The sequence below is a fragment of the Littorina saxatilis genome, unplaced genomic scaffold (assembly GCF_037325665.1).
Source record: "Littorina saxatilis isolate snail1 unplaced genomic scaffold, US_GU_Lsax_2.0 scaffold_119, whole genome shotgun sequence".
NCBI classification, from domain to species: Eukaryota; Metazoa; Mollusca; class Gastropoda; order Littorinimorpha; family Littorinidae; genus Littorina; species Littorina saxatilis.
Window position 1 is genome coordinate 84,814 of NW_027127891.1, and position 25,440 is coordinate 110,253.

The 25,440-nt window shown below is 39.9% G+C and overlaps 1 protein-coding gene and 1 long non-coding RNA gene across 2 annotated transcripts in view; one reads left to right on the forward strand and one right to left on the reverse strand.

Annotated features, from left to right (window-relative positions):
* LOC138956242 (uncharacterized) overlaps positions 1-25,440 on the reverse strand; it is a 173,472-nt gene that overhangs the window by 20,248 nt on the left and 127,784 nt on the right. The gene's annotated exons all lie outside the window — the stretch shown is intronic.
* Positions 7,642-25,440, forward strand: part of LOC138956246 (uncharacterized) — an 87,922-nt gene continuing 70,123 nt past the window's right edge. The window contains exons 1-4 of the mRNA XM_070327653.1: positions 7,642-7,738; positions 17,670-17,736; positions 21,974-22,291; positions 24,456-24,595. Coding sequence (XP_070183754.1) covers positions 17,682-17,736; positions 21,974-22,291; positions 24,456-24,595 — 513 coding nt within the window. The 5' untranslated portion in view covers positions 7,642-7,738; positions 17,670-17,681. The remainder of the gene's footprint in view (positions 7,739-17,669; positions 17,737-21,973; positions 22,292-24,455; positions 24,596-25,440) is intronic.

Below are 25,440 nucleotides of genomic sequence, written 5' to 3' on the forward strand. Positions count from 1 at the left end.
TTTGTGAAGGCGTTTTAGTTCTGCTTCTTCTTCTTCTTTTGCGTTCGTGGGCTGAAACTCCCACGTACACGTGTGCTTTTGCACGAGTGGATTTGTACGTGGATGACCGTTTTTACAAAACCATTTAGGCAGCCATACGCCGTTTTCGGTGAAAGCATGCTGGGTATGTTTGTGTTTCTATAACCCACCGAACTCTGCTTTGGACTGCACGATCTTTTCCGTGCGCACTTGGTCTTGTGCTTGCGTGTACACACGAAGGGTGATAAGGCACCAGCAGGCCTGCACGTAAGTTGACCTGGGATATCGGAAAAATCTTCACCTTAATTACCCGTCAGGTGCGGCCGGGATTCGAACCCACGACCTTCCGCTTTGGTAAGTCATTTTTTTTTTTCAAAATGATATTTTTTGTTCATCAAAAAGAAGAAATCAATGCGCATCTTGTGTGCTAATTTCTACTTTTTAGAGTGCTTAGATAAGCAGATATGAACAAGTAAGTCCACAACCTAAAAAAACAACTTTTTAAGTGTGCATGAATGTTTTGACAAAACCAAGTTTTAAGCTAGGATTCCATTCTTACGGCTGCGGTGCGGCTCCGGCTCCGGCGACGGCAACGGCATCCGGCTCTGGCGAGAAAAACGCATCGTCGTGAACCGTATATAACGGCGACGTCGTCCGGATATGTTCTCTTCCCGCCAATGCCGCCATTACAGGGGCGGATCAGTTGCTTTGTAAGGGGGGGTGCACTTTGAATCGAAAGAGAATGTGATGGGCGCGAAGCGCCCGAATTTGCTAGGGGGGTCCGGGGGCATGCTCCCCCGGAAAAAAATTTGGCCCAAAGAAGCAAAATGGTGCCATCTGGTGCCATTTGAACTTAGAAATGGTCATAGAATCAGCTTTCCAAATTTTTTTAAAATTTTTTTTTGCTGGAGGGGGGGGGGTGCACCTGCACCCTGTGCACCCCCCCTCGTCCGCCCCAGGCCAATGCCGCCATGGCTCCACATTGGTCTCGTCTCATACAAAATACCAGACGGCGTCCGGCGACGGCAGTCCAGAAAGCCACATGGAGCTTTCTTGAAAAAACGCACGCACGCCGGGCCGTCGCCGTCGCCGTCGCCGTACCGCACCCGTGTGAATGGGATCATCCCTTCTTTCATCAATGTTTTTCAAATTGCCGTCGCCGCTGCCGTCGCCGGAGCCGCACCGCAGCCGTAAGAATGGAATCCTAGCTTAAGTCCAAGGGGTTCCCAATTTTCCTATAATGATAGTTTTAAAATTCTTGTCAGACGACCCATACAGAAAATACGTCATTTTAAGTTTAGAACTGACAAATGACGTCATTTAAAGTTTAGAACACACAAATGACCTCTTTCGATAAGGCGAGACATAATGACGTCACCTTATGACGTTTTATTTTAAACATTTTTCTTCTCTATCTATATATAATTCTCCTGACGATCCTTGTCTCTCTCTCTCTCCCTCCCTCTATCCCTCCCTATATATATCTCTCTTTTCCTCCCTCCATCTCTCTTTCTATCCCTCCCTACCTCTCTCGCTATCTCTCTCCCTCTTACTCTCTTCCTCCCTCCCTAATTCCTCTTTCCCTTTGTTTCTCTCTCTCCCTCCATCCTCCCCCCCCCCCTCGACCCTGATTTCTTTCCCCTCTCTCACTCTCTCCCTGTTTAGTCTCTCTCTCTCTCTCTCTCTCTCTCTCTCTCTCTCTCTCTCTCTCTCTCTCTCTCTCTCTCTCTCTCTCTCTCTCTCTCTCTCTCTCTCTCTCTCTCTCTCTCTCTCTCTCTCTCCATCTTGTGCAAATTCGTAATGTTAACGTTATTTTCACTGTTTTGTCATTTATCTTGACAACACTTCTTCTTTAGCAGCCATGCTTGCACCAAATCTAGCACCCCTACTAACAAGTAAAATGCCGCAAGAATATTCGTATTGACTTTGACGTCATACTGGCAAAAACATTGCATTCTGATTGGTTATAGCGTCATAAAGGTTCTTGTGATTGGTGGATGGACTTACTTGGTTTTACCAGCAAATTGACATGTAATGTTTTTTGAAAAATGTTTGAAGTTGTGGACTTACTTTTCTATATCTCCTTATCTAGTTATTTTACAAAGTCAAAATTTACACACAGGCTGCTTCTTGATTTCTTAGTTTTGATGAACAAAAAGATATCATTTTTGGGGAAAAATGGACTTACTCGGTTTTGTCAGCACATGGCAGATGTACTTTAAACAGTTTTTAAGGTGTGGACTTACTTTTGCATATCTCCTTATCTATTTATTTCACAAAGTCACAATTTACACATAAGGTGCGCCTTAATTTCTAAGCTTTGATGAACAAAAAATATCATTTTTGAAAAAAATGGACTTACTCGGTTTTGTCAGCACACGGCAGACATATTTATATGTTTTTGGAATCAGCAAATGATGAAGAATAAGATGAAACGTAATTCTGGATCGTTTTATAATAAAATAATTTAAATAACAATTTTCAGATTTTTGACCAAAGTTATTAATTAATTTGTAAGCCTCCAAGCTGAAATGCAATACCAAAGTCCGGCCTTTGTCGAAGATTGCTTGGCCAAAATTTCAATCACTTTTATTGAAAAATGAGGTGTGACAGTGCTGCCTCAACTTTTATAAAAAGCCGGATATGACGTCATCAAAGACATTTATCAAAAAAATGAAAAACAATTCTGGGGATATCATTCCCAGGAACTCTCATGTAACAATTCATAAAGATTGGTCCAGTAGTTTACTCTGAATCGCTCTACACAAACACACGCACAGACACAGACACAGACACAGACACACACACACACACACACACACACACACACACACACACACACACACACACACACACACACACACACATTGTTTTTTTGTTAACAAATATAGAAAGTGATATTTCTCATGTTTGTTGACTTGAAACGCCAATTTAGAACCTAACTCAAAAAGATAACTGACTGAGTTCATTTCCTCATTAAAACAAAAAAACACGATAAAAAGGTAGAATATCGTGTAAAAGTAAAAAGTTCAGATAAGGACAGATGTGTCAGATAAGGCGCCAATGAACGTACAATACACAAATACGAAAGTAGCGACTCGGAAACCGACGATCCCATGCTTGAGAACTCACGTTTAATACTCGAAGACAAAATGTCTGTTTTTACACACCCGTATATATTATACGGGTTGTGTATAGGTTTCATTCTGTCTGTCTATATGTTAGTCTGTCTGTCTGCCCATTATCACGTATATATATATATCTCTGGTGTTTATAAACTGAGCAACAAAATTATTGCACCCATTTTTGTACCCCAACTACAACATTCATTCCGTGTCATTTTACTCAAATTTGATATGCCATTAAAGGCCCTCTTCTTGGCTACCTTGCACACTTTTCGGATCAAATATTTATGTTATAAGTATAACGTGACCGTCGCCGAAGAAAGGGTACCCCCAAAATCGACCTGACAAAAACGTCAGGTACCAATTGAAAAATCGACACAAATTCACAATAGGCGCAGCTTGGCAACTGTTACTTACAAGAAGACAGAAAAATCATGTATCTATCCAGAACAGGTTGTTTTGTTTTGCTATCTTGCGTATATCTTGTGTTATGTCATTTCTAATGATGCAGGTGTAGAACGCTTGTGCAGTAGATAACGAGAGGATGTTGGGTCCATTTTGAGGGGTACCATGACAAAAAGCGCTTTATTTCAGCAATGCCTTAATGGATTGATCCCAAACTTTGAGGAGCTGAAGTCTACCTACGAAACTTACCCTGGGTGTAATTTTCGATCACTACATGCTTGTACTCAGATGTTAAATGTTAAATCTTCCGGAAAATGTGTTTAAACCCGTCACAGGTTTGTGAATTTACATCTTAAAACTTCATGACTTTGCATGCACACAGACAAATGGTTGTTTCACGAATGGCCAAAGTTTCATTCGAGTATGACGACTGACGGACATTTGCCAGCCGTGTAAACACAAGAGAAAAAAAGTCGCGTAAGGAGAAATTATGTACTACATTTAGTCAAGCTGTGGAACTCACAGCATGAAACTGAACGCACCGCATTTTTTCACAATGACCGTAGTCCGCCGCTTGTGCATAACGGAGTGAAACTGACGAGCCTGTTCAGCGCGGTAGTGGTTTCGCTGTGCTGCATAGCACGCTTTTCTGTACCTCTCTTCGTTTTAACTTTCTGAGCGTGTTTTTAATCCAAACATATCATATCTATATGTTTTTGGAATCAGGAACCGACAAGGAATAAGATGAAATTGTTTTTAAATCGATTTCGGAAATTTAATTTTGATCGTAATTTTTATATTTTTAATTTTTAGAGCTTGTTTTTAATCCAAATAACATATTTATATATGTTTTTGGAATCAGGAAATGATGTAGAATAAGATGAACGTAAATTTGGATCGTTTTATATTAAAAAAAAAATTATACAATTTTCAGATTTTTAATGACCAAAGTCATTAATTAATTTTTAAGCCACCAAGCTGAAATGCAATACCGAAGTCTGGCCTTCGTCGAAGATTGCTTTACCAAATATTCAATCAATTTGATTGAAAAATGAGGGTGTGACAGTGCCGCCTCAACTTTTACAAAACGCCGGATATGACGTCATCAAAAGTATTTATCGAAAAAAAGAAAAAAAACTCCGGGGATATGATTCCCAGGAACTATCATGTAAAATTTCATAAAGATCGGTCCAGTAGTTTGGTCTGAATCGCTCTACACACGCACAGACAGACACAGACAGACAGATACACACACACACATACACACACACACACACACACACACACACACACACACACACACACACACACACACACACACACACACACACACACACACACACACACACACATACACCACGACCCTCGTCTCGATTCAACCTCTATGCAAAAGAGGAAAAAAAGTCGGGGGATATCATCTGGAAGAATGTGTATGTAAAGTGTCATAAACAACTGTCAAGTAGTTTTCTGGGATCACTCCACACACACACAAACACAAACACAAACACTACCGTCACCATCGTCGTCTCGATCATCTTGAACACACGGCCAGTACCGTGTAACTGGCCTTGACACGGAACGATCCAAGGGGGGGGGGGGGGGGGGGGGGGGGGGGGCAATCTCAGTCATCTGAAAGAGGGAAATCCAAACGCAATCCGCCTTGTTCGATTTTATGGGCTTGGACGATAGAGAAAAATAAGAAAAACAAAAGCTGGAGTCCAGTCTGGACGAAACTGCTATCAAGAACGCAGAATTGATTTTTTCTGAGTTTTTTTTAGCCGTAAGCGCCATGTTTATCGGAGCAGGAAACTCTTCCAGAGTGAGGCCCCTTTGTTGGTTTCACTGCGGCCGCATTGTGAACAGCAGTTATGAGAAATTCGAAATGAGAAATGGCGCTTACGACTAAAAACAAAAATTCAGAAAAAATCAATTCTGCGTTCTTGATAGCAGTTTCGTCCAGACTGGACTCCAGCTTTTGCTTTTCTTATTTTTCTCTATCGTCCAAGCCCATAAAATCGAACAAGGCAGATAGCGTTTGGATTTCCCTCTTTCAGATGACTGAGATTGCCCCCCCCCCCCCCCCCCCCTTGGATCGTTCCGTGTCAAGGCCAGTTACACGGTACTGGCCGTGTGTTCAAGATGCGTCTCGATTTCCAGTCTATTTTAAAACATTTAGTCAAAATGTGTTTGATGGTAAAAAGCATCACGAAGAAGGCAAGAACTATTGGTGACTAGGTTGTTGTTGTTGTCTTTAAACCTATGTGGCTGTTTAAGGTCGTGGTGACCAGGTAGTAACACCATTTTCTAGTATGTGTGTGAAACTGATTCCGATGAGAATGGCATTGGCAATACGAGAACAAGAACAATAAACACGTAGTTGCAAATCAGGTTTAAGTAGCAGAAGTTACTTCCCTTACAGTTGTCAGTGAAGACTTGTTCCAAGAAATAAACGTAAAATGCTGGACTCCACGAACAAATTGTTGAACCAGTTGCGAGTTGAAGTATTTGAACTTGAGAAAGAGAATAAGTTGCAGAGAGACATCAAAGAAACAAAAAGCAATGAATAAAATTTGTGAAGTGGGGGTTGAAATAAAAATAAAAGAGCTATCACAGAATTTGCGGAAATAAGAGTATACGAGCTTGGCATCTAGGCCCGAAGACATAACATCAGAATCTAAAGACCCATTGAGTGTGTAGAGTCTAGCAGCCCGACCGGTTCATCTAGCTCATCCTACCAGACGATGTAGAACAGTTATTGGGAATAAAAGCTAAAACATATGCCCATATGTAACGGTTGAGAATACACACCCAATTGTGAAAGAATATGAACTGACAACATTTGGAAATCGACGTGACAGAGTAATAACCGTACTTAAACAGAAACGTTGTGGAACGTTTAAGGATTAGAGCGATCGATAAAGCCAAGGATATGAAATAATTATAAATAATAATTATACTGATGACCTACTGAAACCACCGCTTTCAGTCATCCACAAATAACTGGAAACGTGGACGCCTATAGAAATATGAAACAGTTTCGTGGAGAATAGCATAGTTCTCAAACAAGTGTCTCTTTTTTAACGAACAAACAAATTCTGTTTTGTTTGATAAATGAAGAAAAATAAAATCATAAAATGTTTGACAGGCTGAGCTGGTTCACCTATTACCAACTGCATTCTGTGTTGCTATGATGATGATGGTGATAATGATGATGGTGATGATGATGATGATGATGATGATGATGATGATGGTGATGGTGATGATGAGGACTGAGGAGGAGGAGGAGAAGGAGGAGGATGAAAACTACTCATGTATGCACAGTACCAAGTAGTTTCTCTTCGCATGCAAAAGAACTTAAGCGCATAGTGCTTTTCGTTATGCGCTATAAAAATCTCCTTAATAAATAAATAAATAAATAAATAAACTTCCGGTGGGACCACATCATAGTGTATGACCGGTCGACTTACCTCTTACTGTAGACCCTGTTAGAGACAGCACAAACAGTACATACGCCCCAAACATAGTTTTAAAGAAGTGGCGTACAGGAGAAGAACAGCTTTTTCAAACACCGACGACAGTGTCCAAGAAGACGTCTATAAAAATGGCACCGAATCCAGTAACACAGTATCTAGGGTGGGTTTGCTTCCTGTTTGCTTCATGTTTGTAACCTAGGTCGACTCAAACCGTTTGAGAAGTTTGCCCTTTCAGGATAGACACATGCTATAAATTTACACACATGATTGTGAACATAGCGTCCCTTACCAAAGCAAAAAAATTAAATAGGCTGATGGATAACAGAAGAATCACGCTCATCCATTTCGTTCTAAAGCAAACACGTGCACACATACACCAAATGCCGCACTGACCAACTAATTGACTAAACGGCCGTTGATGTACTAACACCAACAATCTACTAAATATATATTATTGTTGGTAGTTCCCTATACTAGTGTGGTTTAATGCCGATGAACATACAGTTAAAAGCAAATGAAGGTGATCAGTGAATACTATGACATCATGAATGTATGTAAGGGTGCATCGTGTGCTCGCCATGTATTGGCTGTTTGTACAACCTGCACCAACTGAACGAACATTGTACTTCCGCGGAGCAGATAGCCAGTGTCTGCGCAGAATTAGAAGGTCGTACAGATCGCGAGCAGAACAACAATCTCTGTTCTACAGTTTTACAGGTATCCTTTTCAAATTATAGTGTTGGGACAGACTTCGACTTTTTTATGAATGCGTTATTGTGATACTATTGATTTTGTTTTACCTGCCTGGTTTATAGCTACAATGAGAAGAATTGATTAAGTGAGTAAAGAAAGTACAACAAGGAAGTATTAAGAGAGTGACAATGTGCAAACACTCGCGGCTTGTTTGGATTTGACAAATTATGTCGCAGCGCTGTTACAGCTAAGCATATGAGAGGACTGGTATATATGAAGGCTAAAGTTGTTGTATTTAATATTCAGAGTTCAACAAGTTGATAATATTATAAACCGTCATGATGTGATATTGCGTCGAGTGCCTGTCGTAAGTCTTCCTCAGGTCATAAAGTTTACTTCAAAATGCCCGCAGGCCAGTACCCAGGATAGTGTAGCATGTGAGTGAGTATACAAAGAACGATCCAGCCAACCGTTTGTGTGTGTGTGTGTGTGTGTGTGTGTGTGTGTGTGTGTGTGTGTGTGTGTGTGTTTGCGTATGTCGTGTGTGTGTGTGAGTGTGTGTGTGTGAGTGTGTGTGTGTGTGTGTGTGTATGTGTGTATTGTGTGTGTATTTGCGTCTGCCGTGTGTGTGTGTGTGTGTGTGTGTGTGTGTGTGTGTGTGTGTGTGTGTGTGTGTGTGTGTCTGCCATATGTGTGTGTGTGTGTGTGTGTGTCTGCCATATGTGTGTGCGTGTGTGTAGGTGGGCGGGTGTGTAATGTATGTGTGTGTGTGTGTGGGGGGTGAATGGGTGGGTACATGAATGAATAATGTGTGTGTCTGTGGCTGGGGGATCGGTCGGGGTGTTATGTGCGTGTGTGTGTGTATGTGGGTGGGTGTGCCATGACGGTGTGTGTGTGTGCATGTGTGTGTTTGTGTGTGTGTGTGTGTGTGTGTATATCAGTCTGCCATATATGTGTGTGTGTCTGCCATGTGTGTCAGTGTGTGTGTCTGCCATGTGTGCGTGTTTGGGGGGATTGATTGGGCGGGTACAAGGGTGAGTAATGTGTGTGTGTGTGTGTGTGTGTGTGTGTCTGTGTGTGTGTAACTGGGGGGTTGGGAGGGGATGTCATGTGGGTGGGTGGGTGTATGCGCGCCGGCGTATGTGTGTGTGTGTGTGTGTGTGGGGGGGGCGGTGGGTGTTGGGGGGTGGGTGTGTGTGTGTGTGTTTGTGAAAACAGCAAAAGCCGTCAACATTTTGCCGCGGTTCAAAACAGTGCGTTGGTTAATAAGAAGACTTTGAAAGATTTACGCAGTTGTGCAGGAGTCACAGCATTGCTGAAGCAACGAGTGTCTTTTTTCCGCAGATTATATATATTTATATAAACAGCCAGAAGCTTTACACAACTATTTCGTAGATGCCTACGCATATATGTACCTTTGGTGTTGCCAGCCAAACAAAAAATTACGCGGTTTGTCATTTCGCATCTCCCCCTAATATAGAGAATACCAGATTTACACGATTTTTTCTTTTAATATTGAACTGCGAGCGAAAGCGAGCTGTTCCCTATTTGAAATAGCAACGAGTGTAAATCTGGTACGACACAGCAAGCCATGTAGCATTCTGTTTATCCTACATACTGTACTTACGTGTATTTTACTGAAAATGTCCTGCAGTCGAGGCAGCTAACTTGAAGACGCTTGTTTTGGAATCTCGATCTCTTCTAAAGCCTCGTGCAATCTATTAGGTCAAAGTAAATAAAAGTCACTCTAAAAGTGTGGTGTGACGTGTTAGTTCTAAAAATTCATCGAGGGTAATTAGCGAGCGCAATTTGTTTTTTCTATAATGACGTTTGTCTCGGTGACTTTGGCATCATAAGCAGTGGAAAAACAGGTCCCTGCCAGACTTGCTTGACATGACCTCATTTACATGATATACACACGCGTGATTTGAACGATTATTATCTCACGAGTGTCTCTCTCACGTATGTGGGATAAACGTAATTACCATTTCCTGTGATCACGTGGGCACAAGGCTGTGTGAGGTATACCAAAATGGACCTACATCTTTTACAATCGTCTTACGTAATCAAACACAATTAATGCTGCGTCGTCCAAAACAAATAACGATTCTGGTTGTGACGAAAAAAAGAACAGGGCCAGTAGGGCCGGACCTAAGTTGGGTGAGGGGGGGGGGGGGGGGGGAGCAGTTCTTACAAACCCATATAACAAATGCGATACTACCAGCCTGTTTCCGCACATTGATAAAACAAAATTTGTTTTGCCATATCGACGTTGCAATTCCGGAGCAAAAGATCCACATTTCTTTGAAAGTCTGTATTCAAAGGCTTTTTTGCCGTTTGCTTTCATGGCACAACTCTAAAAATAGTTGCGATCAGATCCACGGCAATTCAAAGAAAGAATAACCTCAACAAGCTTATCAACGCGACTTGCGTTTTGAATTGAATGCCTCAAAATCTCCCTATTTTCAAAGCAGACGACACGCAGACATCTTTACTTTCTTTCAAGGAAGGATTGTTTATTCAGAAATTCTTGCAAGACTTAAACATCCTTCTGCACGCTTCCTTTTCTTTTCATATTTAGCTGCTTTACCACAATGTTTGGTGGTGCTTTTTTCAACACGTCTGGTTTGTCAAAAGGCACGCAGAACACAGCGATGGAAAATCACACTGGTTGGAATACCAAACGATCAGGGATGACGGAAGCTGAATTGACGTCATATTCTCAAGCTCGCGAGTTGAAGAATGGAGCATTCAGTACCAATTCACTCTCGCCGTCATAAGAAAATATGTCTGCTATGAAAGAGTGAATTGACAAATGGACTGCCAAACATAATTATGTATACACACACATCATGTCAAAATACAGTTTCATCAGTGAGTATAAGGGGCGGGGATATAGCTCAGTTGGTAGCGCGCTGGATTTGTATTCAGTTGACCGCTGTCAGCGTGAGTTCGATCCCAGGTTCGGCGGAAATTTATTTCAGAGTCAACTTTGTGTGCAGACTCTCTTCAGTGTCCGAACTCCCCCCCGTGTACACTACATTGGGTGTGCACGTTAAAGATCCCACGATTGACAAAAGGGTCTTTCCTGGCAAAATTGCTTAGGCCAAAAAAAAAATTTTGTCTGTTTAGGGTAACCCGACCGACCCTATCGATTTGGCACCGACCCAAAAACTTTTTTTTGATTTCAAAAAAAAAAAAAAGAGGTAAAAATGCTAAAAAGAGACATTTGGCGTTTCTTTCTCTCCCTTTCTCTCTGTTTTATTTATACGTTAGTTTTGAAACATGTATTCATCAAATATAAGAAGTGAATGTTCAGCCAACATAGCATTTACACAAAAAAAAAAAAAACCTACCTACCTACCGACCCTACTTTTTTTGGTCATGTTACCCTAAACAGACAATTTTTTTTTTTGGCCTTAGGCACAGTTAATAATTGTCTACCTATACCCGTGTGACTTGGAATAATAGGCCGTGAAAGGTAAATATGCGCCGAAATGGCTGCAATTACTGGCCGTATAAAATTTCATCTCACACGGCATCTCTGCAGAGCGCCTGGAACTGTACCCACGGAATATGCGCGATATAAGCGTCATTGATTGATTGATTGATATAAGATTTCAAGAGGCATTTATTTATTTTGCCAGTGATTCATTTCAATCAAACTAATCTGTCTGCTTCCAAACCACCTCAACCGAACAGCCCAGATCTATGTGTGGGAGAACAAAAGTTTACAACAACAAAAACACAAAAATAAACAAAAAGAACGATGGGGAATTTTCAAAAACAAAACAAAACATGATCATACAATTGTCATGATCAGTTTTCAACTTAGAATCAGAACGACAAGGCAGTGTCTTCAAGGAAAGATCCCATTTTCAATCTGTAATAGCGTTTGTCTGAAGCATGTAAATATAGACAACGTTCTTTAGGCACTTTTCCTAGACCTTGATGCTAATTTGCATTTTCCTGCAGGAAGGTCAACCAGAACCATATATACATCCAAGCATAATCTAGCGTGAACAAAAGTTCGAAGGCAATTATAGTGCTAACAAAACAAGGCAACCCGCTTTAGTTTGGTCGCCATCTTCTAATCCGTCTTTGTAGTGCATAATAGAAGCTAGAAGCTACGTCTTTTTACAGTGAAAAAACGGAAAAGAGAAAATTGCCTATAACTTGGAAGCGCTGCTTTATTATGATGTCTGAATACGTTCTAACCGGTTCTTTTCTGACGTAGAAACAACAAATAGCAGCCACCATCCTCTGGGTTATGGACTACCTGACAAACAGGCCACAGTATGTTAGGGTGGGGGGGCAATCAGTTTCAGACACAATCTGCACAAACACAGGGGCACCACAAGGCACAGTACTCTCACCTTTTTTTTTCTCTCTACACAGCAGATTTTAGAAGTTCTAGTGACTCCTGCCCCATAACCAAGTTTGCTGACGACACTGGACTGACCGGACTGCTGACTGATGACGACGACTCTGACTACAGGCAGGAGGTAGATAGGTTTGTGGGGTGGTGTGAAAACAACTATTTAGAGCTTAATGTGGGGAAGACAAAGGAAATGATAATGGACAACAGGAGGGGGGAACATGTACACAGGGAGATAGTGATCAAGGGGGAGGTCGTAGAGAAGGTAGAGCAGTATAAGTATTTGGGGGTGATTATAGACAATAAGTTGACATGGAAACCAAACTCTGATGCCCTTGTGAAGAAACTTCACTCTCGCCTGTACTTTTTGAGAAAACTCAGGTCTTTTAACATCAGACAAGAAATCCTTCAGATGTTTTACACTTCAACGTGCAATAGTGTGTTGTACTTTGGCTCCGTGTGTTGGGGTGGCAACATCAACAAGCAAGACAGGGATAGATTAGATAAATTCATCAGGAAAGCAAGTGGGGTGGTTGGGAGGAAGCAGGACAATTTCACATCAACACATGAACGACGACTGACTGACAAGGTACAGAAGATTTTGGCTGACGACTCGCACCCACTCAGACCGGAATTTGACAGTAGACGGACAGACAGGAGCAACAGATTCAGACAACCAACCGCAAGATCCACACGCTACAGAAATTCGTTCATTCCATCTGCAATTCACATCTTCAATTCTCAGGTGGGGCGGTAGATGCTGGTGTTGTCGCTCTGATGCACGGGGTCAGTGTTCTGTATTGTTTCAGTATTGTTGATTTTGTTTTGCATGAATATATACTCTTATTCTACTCTCTTAGACAATATGTGATTATAACCGGCAAGGTGCTGACTTTCGTTTGTGCATTGTTGATGGTGAATGCATGTTAATTTATTTTTAATATGCTTTCTTATGTGATAACCAATGTGCTGTATTTTCTCAGGTTTGCTGATGTTATACGCTTGGTACATATATTTACTCATTTTCCTTAAATAACATGTGATAACATTACTTCATAGCTAAGCACATGATTTTACCTATGGCACAACACAAATCTCTAGCCTCCCTCTCTGAGATGCGTTTGAAGACAGACTGTTAAAAGAGAATAAATGTATGTACATAAATATGATAGAATATTGATGTATGAATTGAAGAAATGTATAAGAACACAAGAATGTATGAATGACAAAGAACAAATGTTTATTTTTGAATGTTTTATGTATGTTATTATTACGGACACAAAAGCTCAGCAATGCAATTTCTCTTTTAGAGATTGATAAAGTTATTGTATTGTATTGTATTGTATTGTAAAATATATACGTTAACGGTTATAATCGATCTACGTACGTGTCAACCAGTTACGTTAGAACCGATTAATTTTTAGTGATAAACAAGAACAGCGCTGGCCGGGAAAGAATACAATTTACTTTATAACCGATCTACGTTATAACCGGTTACGTTAATAACCAATTCCGACTGTAATTAGTTCACGTGCGGGATCAGATGTGAGCCTGATCGAGGGCATCGCTTTGCTGCATGTTTTGACTCCTTGCATAACAGTGAATGAAATTTTGTATTTTTCCAAACGGATGAGGCAAGATTGAAAGCCCTATAGGTGCTCCGTTCATCTCGACGTGACAAGTTCAGTAACTTTGAGGGCATTGCAACTTTTACAGTGACTTATCTTTTCAGTTTTATTTTTACAGTTGGACAAGTTTGACTACATGTTATAAGGCCTAAAAAAAAAATAGGTGTGGTTACGGTAACCCGACCTACCCTATTTTTTGGGGCCGACCCTATAACTTTTTATTACATTTGTAAAAAAAATAGCCAAAACAACAAGTAAACGAGTGCAGAAAACGCAATGAAAGCGAAAGCGCCCGAGTCGCACACTTATTTCCCTGTCAAGTAGGTTTAATTTGTACACATTAGAAAAAAAAGTTTTAAAAAAAAAAGTGATTGCCTACCTTCCTACCCTATTTTCTTTGGCTATGTTACCGTAACCACACCTATTATTTTTTTTGGCCTAATATAGACTGGGAATCGAGACGAGGGTGGTGGTGGTGGTGTGTGTGTGTGTGTGTGTGTGTGTGTGTGTGTGTGTGTGTGTGTGTGAGTGTGTGTGTGTGTGTGTGTGCGTGTGTGTGTGTGTGTGTGTGTGTGTGTGTGTGTGTGTGTGTGTGTGTGTGTGTGTGTATGTATGTATGTGTGTGTTTGTGTGTGTGTCTGTGTGGAATGAATCCGAAAACAAGTCGCGTAAGGCGAAAATACAACATTTAGTCAAGCTGTCGAACTCACAGAATGAAACTGAACGCAATGCAATTTTTCAGCAAGACCGTATACTCGTAGCATCGTCAGTCCACCGCTCGTGGCAAAGGCAGTGAAATTGACAAGAAGAGCGGGGTAGTAGTTGCGCTGAGAAGGATAGCACGCTTTTCTGTACCTCTCTTCGTTTTAACTTTCTGAGCGTGTTGTGGAATCAGGAACCGACAAGGAATAAGATGAAAGTGTTTTTAAATTGATTTGGAAAATTTAATTTTGATCATAATTTTTATATTTTTAATTTTCAGAGCTTGTTTTTAATCCAAATATAACATATTTATATGTTTTTGGAATCAGAAAATGATGAAGAATAAGATGAACGTAAATTTGGATCGTTTCATAAAATAATTTTTTTTTTTACAATTTTCAGATATTTAATGACCAAAGTCCGGTCTTCGTCGAAGATTGCTTGGCCAAAATTGCAATCAATTTGATTGAAAAATGAGTGTGTGACAGGGCCGCCTCAACTTCTACAAAAAGCCGGATATGACGTCATCAAAGGTATTTATCGAAAAAAAGAACAAGTCGCGTAAGGCGAAAATACAACATTTAGTCAAGTAGCTGTCGAACTCACAGAATAAAACTGAACGCAATGCCACACTCGTAGTATCGTCAGTCCACCGCGCACGACAAAGGCAGTGAAATTGACAAGAAGAGCGGGGTAGTACTTGCGCTGAGAAGGATAGCACGCTTTTCTGTACCTCTCTTCGTTTTAACTTTCTGAGCGTGTTTTTAATCCAAACATATCATATCTATATGTTTTTGGAATCAGGAACCGACAAGGAATAAGATGAAGGTGTTATTAAATTGATTAGGACAATTTAATTTTGATAATAATTGTTATATTTTTAATTTTCAGAGCTTGTTTTTAATCCAAATATAACATATTTATATGTTTTTGGAATCAGACAATGATAAAGAATAAGATGAACGTAAATTTGGATCGTTTTATAAAAAATTTTTTTTTTTTACAATTTTCAGATTTTTAATGACCAAAGTCATTAATTAATTTTTAAGCCACCAAGCTGAAATGCAATACCAAACCCCGGCCTTCGTCGAAGATTACTTGACCAAAACTTCAACCAATTTGGTTGAAAAATTAGAGCGTGACAGTGCTGCCTCAACTTTCACGAAAAGCCGGATATGACGTCATCAAAGACATTTATTGAAAAAATGAAAAAAACGTATGGGGATTTCATACCCAGGAACTCTCATGTCAAATTTCATAAAAATCGGTCTAGTAGTTTAGTCTGAATCGATCTACACACACACACAGACAGACACACACACACACACACACACACACACATACACCACACCCTCGTCTCGATTCCCCCCTCTACGTTAAAACATTTGTGACCCTCCACCACGGAATGAGTCGCATGTCATCTTTGCATGATTTTCATATTTGTACATTTTCCTAAAGAGTTGTTTATGCTCTATCCAGTGGTGAAAACCGTTTTAGAAAAGAGCGAAAACTTTTCTAGTTATAAGCCTGTGACTAAGCTGACCCTCACACTGTTACCAGACACTCCCCGGACTTATATTAAGCCTAGCGCAGAACCGCGCGAGGTGACATGCGACTCATTTCGTGGTGGAGGGTCACATTTAGTCAAAACTTGACTAAATGTAAAAAACGTCCGGGGATATCATTCCCAGGAACTCTCATGTAAAATTTCATAAAGATCGGTCCAGTACTTTGGTCTGAATCGCTCTACACACACACACGCACAGACACACACACACACACATACACCACGACCCTCGTCTCGATTCCCCCTCTATGTTAAAACAAAACATTTAGTCAAAACTTGACTAAATGTAAAAAACCAGTATCGATCTCGATGCATATATATGAGTGTGCGTGTGACTTGGGGTGCGAGTGGATGAATCGGGGGTAAAATAGGCTTTTTACAGTTGGACAAGTGTGACTACATGTTATAATATAGACTGGGAATCGAGACGAGGGTGGTGGTGTGTGTGTGTGTGTGTGTGTGTGTGTGTGTGTGTGTGTATGTGTGTGTGTGTGTGTGTGCGTGTGTGTGTGTGTGTGTGTTTGTGTGTGTGTGTGTGCGTGTGTGTATCTATGTAAAGATACGATGTCGGGTATTCTAAAACTCAATACGATCAGGATGTTATAAGATAAGAGTAGGCCTACATATAGATTTATTGAAGTGTACCGGTGTATGTGATGTTATTATGTTTAGATGTCAGACAAACATATTTTATGAAAATGTTAGCCATTATATCTTTTGTTTGATGGTTATACGCATACATATGTCTCACCAACACATATTCCAACAACACATACACATTTAAAGGAGATTAACGAATTAAAAAAAGTAAAAAGAAAAAGAGGTATTGTACATGAAAATGTTAATGTCCATTGTAGCTCAAACACATTTATAACAGTTTATAAGGAATATTGTAACAATCAGTGGTATTTATTAAACGCCCCACATGATGTGCTTGGCAAATTAAATTTTTTTTTTTTTTTTTTTAAGGTATCGATCTCCATGAAACGTTACATACGAATTCTTCCATGTTATATATCCAAACCGTTTTTTTCCTTTTATCGATAAATGTTTTGATGACGTCATATTCGGCTTTTAGTGAAAGTTGAGGGGGTACTGTCACGCCCTCATTTTTTGATCAAATTGATTTAAATTTGGGCAAGCAATCTTTGATTGAGTCCGGACTATGGGATTGCATTTTAGCTTCGGAGCTTAATGACATCGAACACCTATTGACCAAAAAATAAATTGCGCCACTATTTTGCCTTTTTTATTTTCAGAGTGGGTTGAAACAAGTGTGACCAAAATGAGAACAATCAATAGGACAGACTTTATGTTACAGAATGTTGAATGTGATGACATGCCAAGATTCAGATAAACGAGGGTTGGTAATTGAACGGGGTTTCTGTCCGATAAATTAAAACCCCAGGACCTATTTGAAGTGGTATTAATCTATGGCTGACGTTTTGTGTGATGATGTGTTTCGATTTGGATTATTATAACGTGTCTTTCCCATATGGCTGGAAATAGCGTCATGAAATGACGTTTACGAAGGCTGAAATTAGAACAATATCTCAATTCGAATGAAACATAGTTCCTGGAGCATCCGATCGATTTTTAACCAAAAAATGAAACAATGCCGAGCAGAGTCCCCACAATCACATAAACTAAAATGATCTTTCATATTCCATTGTGTTCCAGGTTCATTTCATCATGAGAATGCTGCTGCAGGTTCTTGGATTGATAGCCGTGCCTAACTTTATAGTCGGTAAGTTTTTCTTACTAAAGATGCAAAGAGTGAAGGAATAAAACAGTGAAGGCATGAAATGAAACTCAAATGAAATAAGAGAGAGAGAGAGAGAAAGAGAGAGAGAGAGAGAGAGAGAGAGAGAGAGAGAGAGAGAGAGAGAGAGAGAGAGAGAGAGAGAGAGAGAGAAAGAGAGAGATCAAATCAAATAAAATAAAATAAAATAAAATTTTATTTACGAGTATTGTGGCGTAAGCAATATAAACGAGCTTCTTTTCAACCAGCCCTCGCCCAGAGAGGGACTACTCTAATCTTATATACATATACAAACGTAAAACAATTACAAAAGATAAATATAAAAGTAAAGAAGAGGCGAAGCCTTCAAGGCTCCCGTAAGAAATCGACAAACAGTAACACAAACTCAATCACTCCGTCACACGCACACACACACACACACACACACACACACACACACACACACACACACACACACACACACACACACACACACACACACACACACACACACACACACACACACACACACACACACACACACACACACACACACACAGTACAATTCTGTACAATAATCTATACTGGAACCATCTCAGACAGGTATCCTTTGTTGTTTTGAAGACATGTTGAAAAATAACCTTCTTATCTAACAGTCTACGGATTCAGACCATTTTTCAATAAATTTTGAGACAGTAACATGTTTAGTCAATTGTTGGTAAATAAATTGTGTCTTACCTTGACAAATACATTTCCACACAATGGGCTCTGTCATAACAAAATGTTGATCAAATTCTAAACCAATTTTTCTCTAATATTTTTTAACAGCCTGAATTACACCTTCATACAATACAAAATCTCCTCGCACATTCGAAATTTTTCATTTTGAACGCATTATAGGATAAATATCCATTTTGCCCCAAAATATGACCAATCTGAACAATTCCATTGTCAATCCAATTTTTAATGTACAATGTCTTCTTATCTCTGCGAATATTAACATTGTAATGGAAATATTCTGATACAAAATCGTTGAAGGTTGTCGGGTCACATTTTCCATATAATTTCGTATAATGTTTAAATGCGTTGGTCCAAAACGGATTATCCATTTTCTGCATCAAAACATTTGCAAATTCTCCTCCTCTCATATTAATTGTTATGACAAATGGACATGCTTTGAGCAATAATCTTGATATTAATCCAGTAAGACCAACAACCCTTTTTAACCAAACTGTTTTCAGAGATGACAGAAAACATTTCACGTCAACCATCTTCAATCCTCTGTCTTCATAAGGTTGGGTGACCGTAATTCTTTTAATGTTATCTCTTTTTTGCATCCCAAAGAAATTTGAAAAAAATCGTAAATAACTCTATCATAAACTGTTCATCTGGATCAGGTAAATTTGTAGACAAGTGTGTCAATTTGGAAATGGCAAAGGTTTTCAGGACTGTTATCTTACCAAATAGTGTTAGGTTTCTTCTGGTCCATGAATTCAAAAGTTTTTGAATTTCCTTCAACTTATTTCTATAATGAATAAAAACCACATCATGTACATTTACTGAAAAAATAACACCAAGTGCTTTGAAATTATCCGGGTTCCATGTAAAATTCATATTAGGCAAGAATCTTCTTTTGGAAAACTTTAAAGGTCCTAACCAGACTACAATTGTTTTATCATAATTCATTCTAATACCTGACATTGACGCAAAATGTTGTAACACTTTTATACTTTCTGAAAATGATTGCTCTGTACCATTAAAAAACAGACTAGTATCATCGGCGAATTGTGACAATAAAATATTTTCGCCAAAAATATTCATACCACAAATCTTTTTGTTTTGGCGTACCATAAGAGACAATATTTCGGCACAAATCAAAAATAAATAAGGTGACAGCGGATCCCCTTGCCGGGTGCCTCGACCTACATTAAACCATGCTGAATACCGACCGTTTACTGAAACACAAGACTTAATTTTCACAATAAAAAGTATTGTCATCATTTTCACGAGTTTTCATTCACAAGCACCTGGGAAATAAATCTCATGTTCCCCAGGCAATGAATCCCCGGTTACCATAGTTGCAGGAAGCAGGTTATACATGGATAATCAAAAAGCAAACCCAATAGAAACGCTCCGGGATTCTTCGGCTCTTTTCATTGGTGTTTCCCCAGACCTAAACAGACGACACGACACTGCTTTGCAAAGTTTCAAAAACGAACTGGCAAACTGGTAAAAGTAAACAAAAAACAAAACTACTTCATGAAAGGTCATACATTCATCAAAAACAAATGAAACCTAGCAATTGTTTTGTCTTCTTACAGAGACATGGAGTGCGTGTATCTGTGTTTTGATACACAGACTCTTGAAGAAACACGAACGTCAAGTTCAAGTAAAACGACCCCTGACACACACATTTTGACCCGTGCACAAGACGTTGTATCGATAAACGAAGCACAAATAAGAGACAATAATAAAAGCAAAGAAAATAGCAACAAGATATGCAAACAAGCCGAGCAAGCAGAATGACAGGTCTAATGAAAAACAAAGAGGTACTGAGTCGGAAACAAGATCGCGATTCTTTCCTTCGCTGCACGACGCAAATCTTCTGTGACCTTTGACCAAACGTAGCTTCCACATTCGATCAATCAGCTTAATATTTACAACAGAAAGCCGAGGGGGTGGAATACCGAGATGAACCTGCAGAACTGTGCATCCTCAAACCTGACGTATTCATCCCAACATTTAATGAACTCAAAAACACAGAAAGTTGCTTTCACCAGCCAGCTTTGATTGCTAGTGGTTATCAAACCGGGACTCGTGTGGTTAGGCCAAAAAAAAAAAAAGGTCTGTTTACGGTAACATAGGCCAAAAAAATAGGGTCGGTAGGTCGGTTTTGTTTTTTTTTAGGTTTTTTTTCCCCAAAAAACCATATTTTTACGTTATTTTGCCAAAAAAACAAGATTTTTTTTTCCCAAATGCCAAAAAAAAAAGTCTAGGGTCGCGCGAAAAAACTAGGGTCGGTCGGGTTACCGTAAACAGACCTATTTTTTTGTGGCCTTATCAGCACGGAACTCGACTTTCAAAGCATGGCTCCCTGGGTTGATTGTGCACTTATTTTCTCACTACCAAAATGATGACAAAAACGATGTTTGGTGGTTTGTTGACAGACCAGCTTTTTTGTCGGTCCTCGGGGGAGCATATCGTCTTTTGTTTCATATTTATTGACCTTCGGCCTTGGTCAATAAATATGAAACAAAAGACGATATGCTCCCCCGAGGACGACAAAAAAGCTGGTCTGTCAACAATCCATCAAACATCTTATAATATTATTAACACAACAGTGAAAATAAAAAATATCAGTAACACCACTCTTTCAAAACTAGGTATAGCATAGTAGTTAGCAATGTGCGTGCGTGTGCGTGTGTGTGTGTGTGTGTGTGTGCGTGTGTATGTGTGTGTGCGTGTGTGTGTGTGTGGAGCAAAACCAGACAAATTTTCATTAAACTTTGCACGTATATTCTTCCAGATGCTATCCGCAGACAATTCTTTCTTTGGAAAAAATGTCTTCGATCAAATTATGTCTGGTTTGTACGAAATGTTGAGGCGGCACTGCCGCAAGCGCATAGCTCAATTAACATTTTGTTCAAACTTTCGTTGACCCTGTGGAAAGGTCCACGGTTTGCATTTCAGCTTAGAAGCCTTAAAATGAAATAATTAATTGCTAATCGGATTAATTTTGAAATTGAAATCGCAATCACAGTTAAACATTTCTTGCGTCCCAAAATATACACATATCAAATGTTTATGTTGGAATTGAAAATGTTCTCAATCATCAAGAAAATCAGTTTTATGCCAATTACGTTTAGTTGACTTGTTTTACCACGACAACTGGGCCAGCGCTGTCTCGGCGAAAAGATGTTGGCCAGCCCGTGGTAAAAAAAAAAAGGCAGTGTGTTCATTTCCATTGTGTAAGGTAGACGGATCGATGTATTGATTGCACTTTACGCGACTTGTCTTACTGTTGGTTTTTGAATGTAAACATCCATTTCCATTTTGGATTTTAGCATATCAATTATTACCGTATATAATTGGTAACAGGACATCTAAAACAATCACAACAACAACTATTCATTCATCGATCAATATAAAATAGCTTCCTGTGTGGTGCACGAGACCATGTATGTGTATGTTCTTGATTTGTATAATTATGTTTGGTTGTATGACTGCTTTCTATGCTTATCAGGAGTACGTCTCCGAGGATGTACGTCGGACAGACTGGCGGTGGACGAGACGTCCAACACGGTGATCACGTGTGATCAGGTTGGTGCACAGGACACAGTGACGTGGTTCTTGAAGGCCCTGTCTCCACAAGAGAACGTCGCACTTGGCACATGTTCACCACAAGGACCCTGTAATAAAGTTTCAAGGTACAGCCTGACCCGGTCATCAACACAGAGTACAGTGACCATCACGCCGTCCTCTGACTTACGGTCCATCAGCAGTTACAGGATTCAGTGCGATGCCTCTGGAACCGCAACGTCATGTGCACTGGATGTGTTTTGTAAGTATCATACTTGTCTCACACAAAATCTGGTTAACAAAATATAGTATATCACGATCAAAAATAGAAAATAACTTACATGTTGACATTAATTAAAAACATCCGATAGGGATTGACCCCGAAAATCGACTTTGCTGACATTTTGCAAATATTTTGCTTGCAATAATTTCAGACTGTGCTGAAACAAGCGTGACAAAAATGAAAGAAACCAATCGGACAGACTTTCTGTTACAGAATTTAAAAAAATGATGACATGACACGATTCAGATAAACGAGGGTTGGGTAGTTACAACATATGACCTATTTTGGAGGTGACATTAATCCCTGTTTCACGCGTGTTGTAATGAATTAGTGTAACGTGTCTTCCGATATGGCTGGAACTAGCGTTATTTCGTCCCGTTTTCGTAGGCTTTAATTAAATCGATTTCTCAATTTGCATGTAGATAGTTCCTGAAGCATCTATTGGATTTCAACCACAAAATGACACAATGACGAGCAGGATCCTGACAATCTCATATCGAAACATGAAAACAATTGATGGTGAAATTGCTGCAAAGATCTGCAAAACGTACCATTACCCCCATGTTGAAAAAATGCATCACAAGAGTTAAAGGTAATCGTGCTCGAACAATATCACACGCACAATAATAGCGAAATATATTTTTGTCGTCAATCAGTGTCCGATCACACACACAATCATGTACACAACAACGCATAAACACACACACACACACACACACACACACATGCACACACACACACACACACACACACACATAATATATATATATACACACACAGACACACAGACACACACACACACACACACACACACACACACATACACACACGCGCATATAGAAGCACTCTTGTACAGGAATGTACTGTATTTCAAATAAGCATATTTTGTTGATTTGTTTTGTCATTCCTCTGTTATGTACTGCATAATATCCCTTTGCAAGAAGAAAGGACAAACTATGTTGTTATCAATCTCAAATACCTTTTAATGACCGTCGCGATATAACCTTGAATGGTTGAAAACGACGTTAAACACCAAATAAAGAAAGAAAGAAATAAAGAACCTTTTAATGACACACATAGAAATGGATGACAAGATTACACACGGTAGCGCAAGTTCGACCAAAATCATTGATTCATATTAATGAAGATTTTAAAAGAAAGCACATTGCATCAAATTAGATCAATTCTTTGTCACAGAGCAGTTTGTTTTTCTGTATGAAATTGGCTATGGAACTAATGTCTTGAAGGAGGTTTCAACTTTGCACTGCCAATATGTTACAACAGCATGTGTATCTCGTAACGTTACTATGGTAAAATCACTATGGACTATGAATTCATAATGCATTTTGTCGAAAGGCCAAGTGTATCGTTTTTTTCGGAATAGCAAGTTTCATTGCCTTGAAAGTAAACTTTCGATGAACATTGGCGATGTACATAAAGTACATTTCTGACAATGATAACAGCAACACGAATGACGTAAGTGCTGTAAAACATACCAGCGGTTCTCAAAGTATGTGTCCCTGCGTCCTGTTCGCAATGTGGGCCGAACAAAATTCACCAGAAATGTATCGAGGTTAATCCGCAATGCACGACATCTGAACAGAGAAGTTCCCGGGACGCTCAGTATATCCGTTACATGAATCATGCGTACCGTTGGTACTGTTTTCACAAAGGTTCTGCCGGATCTGTACCGACGCATTTGTATATGACCGGAATGTTTTCGTGAAGGGCTCAGATAACTTCCAACATTCGTCATTGCATTAAATGAGCCCCCCCCCCCCCCCCCCCCCAAAAGCATGCATGTGTCTGCTGGGAATGAAGCAATAACATGAAGCTCAAATATTACAAGTGTGCTCCCGGTACCCTCCAGGTGGAGCGTCTGCAGGGAGCCAGGCATACAGTTTAGAGGTGTGTGCTCTGGTCGGTATTATTCTTGTCAGCAAACGTATGTCTGGATTTTTAGATAACAAAAGGAATTTTCAAGCCATTATCAAAAAAAAATATTATTTTGTGCGGATGACAGTACAAAACAAATTGCCAAAACAGATGGATTGCATGTGCACAAAGTGGAAATAATAGCAATTGCTTCAAAAATAAACACATTCAAAGTCATTCCTCTCAGCCTAATTTTTATTTGTCTCAGACCCAGCAGTGGTGCCAGCTCAGAACTGTCGGGTAGAAGCAAGAAGCGGATCCTGGACATTTGACGGTTCCTGCAACATCACTAAGACTTTCTCCTCCAGCAACAACTATGAATGTCGGGTCTTCAGAGGTACAAATCAGGTAATGTTTATAAGTACACGAACATGAAGCAAACGAACTTTAACAAAAGAAACACGAAATATGCCTTTATGTCCGTCGTCGTGCCTGTCTGTCAGTCTCACTCACCTCTCTCTCTCTCTCTCTCTCTCTCTCTCTCTCTCTCTCTCTCTGTCTCTCTGTCTGTCTGTCTGTCTGTCTCTCTCTCTCTCTCTCTCTCTCTCTCTCTCTCACTCCCATTTACTCTCTCTCTCTCTCTCTCCCACTCACTTTCTCTCTCTCTCACTCACTCTCTATCTCTATTACTGTCTCTCTCTTTCTCTCTCTCTCTTCCACTCTCTCACTCACTCTCTCTCTCTCTCTCTCTCTCTCTCAGATACATACATACATACATACACACACACACACACACACACACATACACACATATACACACAAGCACACACGCGCGCGCACACAAACGCACACGCAAACTCACACACACACACACGCGCGCGCGCACACACACACACACACACGCGCGCGCACACACACACACACTGGCACACACACACACACACACAAGCACACATACACACACACGCACGCACACACACACACACACACACACATGAGCATGTGCGGCGAAAAATACAGATTTAGAGTCAGCAGTAAAAACAGCAAAGCTGACAAAAAGACATAAAGAGATATATTTGAATCAATATTCAGATAATGCATGGGCAGAGGCATTTTCACAAACAGTGTTTACGTGTAACGTAATTGCACTCGCAAACACTTAAACATAGTGTCCACGCCGCCATTTTGGAGTTTTTTTGGTCGAATTCGGCCGATTTGAAGAATTTGGGGAATTTAGTGTACCTTAATTAAGA